Genomic DNA, 8,657 nt, shown 5'->3' with positions numbered 1-8,657 from the left:
GAAATCACTAATTTGGTTTACCTTCGTCCTTGTCTCCTTAAGGTTGAATAAATTTTTGGAGCTTTCTGTAGTTTTTATTAGTCTTTAAATCTTACGTTTTTGCTGATATATACTACAATATTCAGTTGTACAAAAATCCATGAACAATTGAGTATTGAGGAGCACATAAGTATATGACTGTCAATATGGATGTTGACTTTTGAAGGAATGTTGACCTGGTGGCTTGAACTTGCGTTTTTCATCCTTGAGGTCGTAGGCTCGAACCCCAGCTATGCACCATTTTCTATGTGCACATTAAACACTCGCTGGAATAGTGAAGGAAAACATCGTGGGACCAGCTTTAGACCCAAAAACCTTCGACGTATGTCAAGCTTTGAAGACTGATTCCATTAAAAGACGACCTCGATTACGAAACACATACAAAAATCTGAGACGAAGACCAAGTATTGTATGTTATTTAATAGAGGCGCATGAAGCACTTACTCTTTAATATATATTCCGTGTATGAAGCATGTATACTTATTTTATAAGTCTACGGAGACAAAGAAGCAGGATTTAGCTGGATACAAAAAGTCTAGATAAAAATGTTTGTCTAAGTTCGTGACTAGGTACACTCAGTAGCAGACAGTTTGCCGAGAACTCGACAAATGTAAACATGTGGGTATAATTGACTTTTTTATTTCACTCGGAAACTCGTTACGTACTTGTAAAAGTTTTACCTTTCAACTGTTATACCTATTACATATTTTTAAAAGTAAATAATAATAAGAAAGTTGATTTTCCACTTCACACTTTTTCATATTTACAAATTACAGGCTATCATTGTGAGAGGTGGTGGTGCCTTTAAAGTCAAAGTCAAATCATTTATTTCAATTAGACCACCTAAAATGGTACTTTTGAACGTCAAACAAAATCAAAGAAGATTCTAGTTGCCCCTTCCAAAAGGTAGTTTCGTGTGGAGAAGAATGGGCAAGAAACTCCACACTTACTCTTTTAAAATAGGTTTACAATATTTTGTTTACATTTGTTAAATAATTATATGTGAAGACAATATACTCTTAGAATAAACGAATAAATTAATAGAACTATAGAAGTCCTGTGATAACAGGTCAACAGCCTTCCATCGCGAATAGAAAATATTCAGAATTGTAGAGAAGACTATATATAATATATACTAAGCTAAAATAAAGAACAAAATAAAACTAAAGTCAACTTTTATTAAAATAAAATAAATTTAAAAATCAAAAATACATATAAAATTTATATCTGTCGAAGTTACCACGCGAAAAGGGGGGCAGGGACGGGGTTAAAGTGATTGTTTTTAAATATTCGCTTCAATAAATTGCAATTTATATTGTTATGAAAATATTATAGCAAGTGGAATTTATAAAATAAGATTTATTAAGCATTTAACTTAATTAAATACATGGCTTCATCACCATACGGCTTGACAATATTGTTTTCTTATAGATATACATATTATAATATATAAGATAAAATACGAAGTTTTTGAAAAGATATCTCATTAAAATTAAAGGTCAAGATGTTGTTGCATGTTCGCGTAACTAAATTTGAGACTTTTGTCATGTTATAAAACTTTTGACTGGGGAATTTTAGGAAGGTTTATCAAATAAAGGTTCTGTTTCGATAATTTTTTGTATAATTTAGAATAATAATAAAATGTATTTCTAACCACCTAGAATAAATTTGAATCTGCCAAAGAGTTCCATCAAACTATAACGCATGACTGATTCTTTATATTGAGACAAAATCCAACCCTTCTCACTCAGCTTTCCACAGAGCGATGTAAGCCTTCATTTGTCAAAATCTTTTATACTAGAAATTGATACTGGCATGTAAAAAACTCCTTCTATGCTTGTTGATTTTCTTCTTAAATCAAATGAGATTATGCAACATATTATTTATTTATAAAAGTATTTTATTGTGGTAACACAATGAAATCATTGACAGGAAATGCCAATGGACTTTGTATCCGGCTAATAAATAAATTTAAAAAAAAAAATTGAGAGGAACGCGTGCGTTAGCTGTTAGATACAGACTTTAATGCATACATTAGTTAACTTCAATGTTCGGACCATATTGCTGGAGTATATATAGTTATTTATTTTGAAAGAGAAAAAATGTAGCCATAATATCTTTAAAATGGCTGCTAGCTAACTTAACGTGCATCGATACACTACAAAACGGAAGGATATTGCCATAACTACTCGATAGTAGTAGTATGAAAAACCAATCAAGATTAATACAAAGTATGATGAGATTTTTAAATTAATACATCTATAATTTAAATATAATACCGTAGTTCGTATTAAAGAATAAAGGGCAGGAGGATTCGAATTTTAAAAAATAGCGCGTTACTGCCTGCTTACCTAATACGACCACCCCAGACTTAACAAAACTTACCTGCATACCTGCAAATTACAAACGCTTTCCGCTATCTGTACCAACGCTTAGATATTAAACTAGGCAACAAACTAATACAGTATTCAATACAGATAGTTTAAACTATTTTTTCCGGTTAAACGTATTGGCACGGGTAATACGAAGTATGTACGGAGGTACGACCATGCAATAATGTTGTATGTCAGGGATATTAAAACAAACGGCGATTTTATTCGACATGTTCAGCCGATAGCGATTTATTGTGGTTGTAAATCGAGACAGACCCTACTATTGATTAAAACCGGAAAATTTTCTAAATAAAATGGTGGAGCGAAACAATAGATAAGGGCGTAAGAAGTATAAAGAATTTCTCGGCTGATTTGTGTAGGCAGCAGACAAGGTCGCCAGTAGAATGTCAAGGGGGCAAGCGCCAGTAGAAGTTAAAGAGAAAAGAGTGATCTCGACTGTATTATTAATAAAAAAATGTAAATATCGGTACTAATAAGATATTTAAAGCAATAAAAATACATTTTCACAATTTAATTATTAAAAAAACTTCTGTGCGTGTGTTTCTAATTAAACTCCTCCTTAACGCCTGGTCCAATTTAAATGAAATATTTAGTATGTTCAAGTGGATTCAAGAATGGTTTAGATTTCCAATACGATGTATTTTTGTATTTGAAAGTGTGTACAGATCAACATCTGTCGAGTCCGCTTAATAATTATTAAAAATGCGGTATTTTGTTATTTTCTAATAGGTAGGTTAAAGTAATATAAATAATAGTTATATATATATATGTATATACCAGTTCAAGGGTCATTTGGAATGCTATAGTGAAAAGTCATCCCCGATCCACTAAATGCCAATGAGTTCCAGTACATATCCAATATACTCGTAGAAAGGGTTTTTTTTTAATATACTTATGTTTAAGGTAAATAATTCTTAGTAGACTATTTCTTGACCACAAAGGATATTTGTATGCTTTAAGAGTTTGTTAAACGAATTTCGGCAAAGCAAATATAAATATGGAGCAAATTGAATCCTTTGTGAAATGTAAGCTTCTACGTGTACAGACTAGTATAAGATCTTTGTAGATATTTCTAATGTGAATCACAACACAATTATTTTCTATATTTCTATATATACCTAGAAATAATGTATTAACTTATTACTTATAACATAATAAATGTTCACATTTTGTTAAATAATAACTTCGATATTTACAAAACCAGATACCATTTACAGATTCGAAGATTTTAAATGCAATAAAAATCAAAACTCGGCATTCGCAATATGTCATTTTGTATTCAATACATATTTACCAGCTCAATTGTTTAGTAATGACCATTATGATGAAGCTGTTACATATTCATCAATAAATATTAGCACATCGTATCCACATTAAGTAGATTATCGGAACACGTAGCGATATCGTCCGGATCTCAGATATCGAGACTAATAGCCCGGGGCTATAAGTAGTTAATGTTATTACAAGAGTTTTCAGTGAAACATCTCTTATACCATACGACATGTTAACGATCTACAACTTTAACTTACCACATTATTCATAAACGTATTGTAACCACGGCTTTTAAATGGTTTGTATACACTATTGTGTCACTTATCTTTTTGAAGTTTTACTTCTTTAGGCGCGTTATGAAAAATTGATGAGAGTGAAATTTTACGACGCGCGTGCACCGTGACACAAAATTAACAGAATGAAGTTAGTGGCGCATGTTGGCACGCACGCCGCCTCTGTTCACTGCGTATTTATATTTATAATATTTATCCACATGCTTTGAGTTTCTAGATTTAAAACACGTGTTTTCATTATACAAGTGCGAATATTATATGTGTAATTATAATCAGATGTGATTTAAATTGAATATTTAAATCAATACTAATTAATATTAGAAAATAATAATAAATATTTATTTATTTAATTTTAAAATGTAAACTGAACTTTATTGACTATAAATGACTCCTTTTCCAGTCTTTGATTATTTAATTGTAATTAATTATTTGCATGCAATCAAAAACTATTTTTAATAATGCCAAAGAAGTATAACTTCTTACGCGCGTACATAAGTACACGCACCCTTTTATTTTTTTTAGTTTATAATTATTACCTATATCCGTGGAATAGTATCCAGGCCTCCGTGCTGTGCCTCACTTTGCGAGTTAGTACGGAGAGAGGTTACATACATATTATACAATAATATGTTAATTACCTACCTGCTAGGTTAGTAAGATTTCCTAGGTTTTTACTATATCTATTGTTTTAGTTTTCATATAAAAATGTGACAAAATATTGTTTTGGCTTTCAGTTCGCTTCATTTAGTTTTATCCCTAAGGATATAAAATTCATGTTTACTACATATTTTCAAGTGACCACCCGTCTTTCTACAGTACTACGTTACCAAAGGATCCCGAGCTTCAAGTATAACGAGCTGAAGTTTTAAAGAGTTTCAATAAATAATTGTAAAACTTTGTACAAACTATATATCTTATTTTTTCGTCACGGACTAGTTCTTTAATACTCTGTAAACACTACTTATTTAGACAATGATTTGTTATTTTTATATAATTCAGTGAATATGTAGCATATTCTGTGTGAATAAATAATTAATTATATTAGAATATGGTTTTGAAATAGGTCTATTTTCTTCATACTCATAGACTGGTCAGTAGAATCTTTAACATCTTTTTTAAATCGTATTAGGTCGTCTAAACGCTCTCCACACTTATAACTTAATTATGTGGCATCGCATGTCTATGTATGTATAACTTGTATTAGCTACACGATCCTCAAATACGTACCTACATCTATTACATGTGAAGTATTTAGGTACATTTAAGTTTTAACCCTAGCTTCTCAGTTTCAATAACCATATATTTGTTATATTCTTGGTAACGTCCTTTCATAGTATTTGTTAGGTTTGGATCTTTAGTCTTTAATATTCAATGTTGCTACCAGCGAAAAAGTAGTCCAAGAATCTCCAAAAATTGCGTGACGTAATATTTGAACGCTCCCAAAACTGTTTTTGCAATCTAAGAATTACTTTACTAATCGAAAAATGGTTTGTAAATTGTACTGTTAGCTGTCGCTAAATGTTATAAATGCCAATGATTTAAATAACCTGTGTATTTAAAGTCTTAAGCTGTTTAGTTCTTCGTAAACCCAATGTACTTTAAAGACACTTAGTGTTTTTCTCTCACATGACTCTGCCACCTAAACTGTCTTGGCCCCCGAAACGAGAAAATTACACCGCTCCCTGTCCCATGCCACCTCCCGCCAAATTCTAGCACTCAGCTGCAGCTCCATCTCCACTCTGTTGATCCAGCGGAACCTAGTCCGACCAATAAACCGGTTCAGGTGAGCTTCCTTCACCGCCCGATCTCGGCCCATGTGCTCCAGCCTCCAGGTGCGCCAGCCAACGAAGTCGATGGGCCTTGTATTTGCTATAATTTTCGGCTGGGCTACCAGCTCTTCTATTTTGGCATTTTTTCGGACTCTTCATGACCCCTCCTACCTCCTTGTCGGCCCCGGGATGTTACTTACTATGTGGCGTTCTCGTAGCTTCTTTTCCTCTTTCGTGGTTAGCATCCAAGCTTCACAGCCGTACAAGACTGATCGCATAACAGTATTTACGTTTATAGCGTTACTGTTGAGCTTGGAAAGCTTGTGTACGGCTGCACAGGGTCTATTTTTTAATAAATTTGAATAAAATATGATTGCCAAATGCCAGCTATCAGTTAGCCGCAGCGTTTTAGTTGCCAAGCAGAAACCGGTATATTTTTGTTAATTATATAAAGCAACTTTTTTTTTATTAATTGTAATATAAATTAAAACTTTTATTTTTACCGTTTACCATATCTATGGTTGCCAGTTAAAAAATAGCGGCAAGAAGAGGTTGCCATGCTTTCAATAAACGAACCCCACTCCAGGTATTAGTGAGAGCAATAGAAAAGACTCTCGCGTGCTAAATTCAATTAAAATGAACTTCAAAACAGATAACTGTAGAAATAAACGGTGGAATATTAGACCTTAGTCCATATATTCTAGTTGTAAGGTATACTCTTTTCCTCTCAATATTTTCATCACTACATGCTGAATGTTAAATTGCGAATTTTTAAAGAAAAATCCATTGATACAACCATGAACGCGCGAAACCGATTTTAAGTCGCTGATCTAGACACAGGTCACACATTACTAGTGCCGGTAATCAAACCCTCTTTAAAATTGGGAATTCGGTGTACATTATATATAATAAAACAGCCAGCACTGATAAATAATGTAATAAATACCTAAACCAATAATATTCAATGTACTTAATAGTATAACAATCATAACTAAAACAGACATTAGACAAAGTTGAAAGAAAATTGGCTTGAAGATTAAATGAAACTTATTTTTATTATAAAATGTCAAATTTTATCTTTTATATCATAAACTTATATATATATCATTAGGAAATTGTGGTGGGAAATCTTTGTAGTAAACAAGTTTTTTAGTTTTATTTCAATAGCATTTTCACTCAAGGTTGATAAAATCTATTATGTAATTAAAATATGCAAAGTTGTAAATTAATTTTGTCAGAGCTACCAATGTGAAGTTGTTTCTCTATTCCGTCTTTTATATATGTATATATATTAAACTACTTGTAAATGAGCTGTCCATGTTTAAACCATCAACTGTTTTATACCCCTATTTAAATATTGAAGTATAGGAAATACAATTATTAATAAAAACAATAACTATCTTCATTAACACCCCAATATTTCATTTTGTAAATTTCACTTTATATGTAAAATAATATGTTCAAATGAACTTTATCACAATAATGTATGTGACAATATATTATATTTTCTAACTTTTATTATTAAATTACAGTTATATTTTGACATAATTCTTCTAATAGACATGTACCATTCCATATATAAATGTCCAAAATAAAACATAGGTAAAGAGTCCACCGAAGAATCCATTTGTGAGTATACTTTGTCTTGATACATAGTATTTAGGCCAGTTAGGCCCTGCTTTGATCATAAACATCACCCATAAAATAACCACAGCAAACATGTAGAATGCAAATCCATTTAGACTGGTCAAACCAAGAACACCTGTAAAATATATGACATGTAAAATCATTACACATATGTAGCTACCTGTTTTTATAATAATAGTAATGGGTAGAACTAACAATATGTATTATTTTGATTTAAATAATCTATTATTAGTTCTATACAATACAATACTACTAAAGTATGCCTTTGAGTAAAATCAATCTTTACCCTCTCTACTTTATTCCTAATTAGCTATTTAAACAGATATAAATTATATTATATCTGTTGAAATCCCTAAACTAAACAAGTATAAAACTCACAGCTCAACAGTGAACACACATTATTTACTACAGAAACATTTTGTATGTAGGAAATTCTGAAAGGTCAACTATGGCATAGATTGTTAAAAAAAATACAGAATTCAACTATATAACCAACCTGCAGTTGAGCCTGATAACGCTGACATGGAAGTACGACAGTATTCCACGACTATCGCATTATTTCTTAAAGCTGCTTCGCTATATGCTATAGGTTCCGGCTTATTATCCTTCGCTTTAAGACTTACAGACATGTTTGCGTCAATTGTTTGGTTAAAGTTTTACCGCTAGCTTAAAGGAATGATAAATTACCGAAATTGGTAAAATTGTTTCGATTTGAAATTGTAATAAAAATCGTAAATTTATTTTGTAAAGTAACACATTGATTTTTATTAATTCACTTTAATTATACAGTAGATCTCATAAATTAAAATTGATAGAATTTAGAACCATTGACCACAGACACAGAGTACACTTGTACTCTGTTGTAACCATGGTGAAAAAATCTATGGATCTTTGTCCACCACAATAAGCATATAAATGCTTAAATGTTCTCGTTCTACATTCTACAATACAATTACATTTGCCGACAGGATTGACACGTTTTGGTTGGTGCTACCAAACTTTAAGAACTTCTCAAAAGTTTAAGGCCGTACCAGATTCGCCATTTTACGCAACAAGTTTTTTTTTCATTAAACATTTGATATTTCTTAAATATATATATACATTTATATATATATATATATAGTCAAAAAGTGATAATATTGTCTCAAGCCCATGAAGGAGCGCAGCGATTTAGTTTGCAACAACCGTGTGTGGGGCTTTAGTCAAGATGCCTTAACAGTAGTGTATATAGAAACATACTGTAC

General features: G+C 31.5%; 1 protein-coding gene across 1 annotated transcript; it reads right to left on the bottom strand.

Moving 5' to 3' along the window:
• Window positions 1–6,687: 6,687 nt before the first annotated feature.
• LOC125054780 (ER membrane protein complex subunit 6) lies at window positions 6,688–8,248 on the bottom strand. The gene is made up of 2 exons (XM_047656857.1): window positions 7,910–8,248; window positions 6,688–7,528 (listed from the first exon to the last, which is right to left on the bottom strand). The coding sequence occupies exons 1-2, from the start codon at window positions 8,040–8,042 to the stop codon at window positions 7,320–7,322; spliced, it is 342 nt and encodes a 113-aa protein (XP_047512813.1). The 5' UTR covers window positions 8,043–8,248; the 3' UTR covers window positions 6,688–7,319.
• Between the last annotated feature and the right edge of the window lie 409 nt (window positions 8,249–8,657).

Source organism: Pieris napi, chromosome 12, assembly GCF_905475465.1.
Source record: "Pieris napi chromosome 12, ilPieNapi1.2, whole genome shotgun sequence".
In the NCBI taxonomy this organism is placed as follows: Eukaryota; Metazoa; Arthropoda; class Insecta; order Lepidoptera; family Pieridae; genus Pieris; species Pieris napi.
This window is presented reverse-complemented; position numbering and strand designations above follow the sequence as displayed.

Bases quoted from the DNA above. Each gene is read 5' to 3' on its own strand.
- LOC125054780 (XM_047656857.1), bottom strand. From the start codon at position 8,042: ATGTCTGTAAGTCTTAAAGCGAAGGATAATAAGCCGGAACCTATAGCA. The intron at 7,529-7,909 runs GTTGGTTATATA...TATATTTTACAG, and splicing joins GTTATCAGGCTCAACTGCAG to GTGTTCTTGGTTTGACCAGT.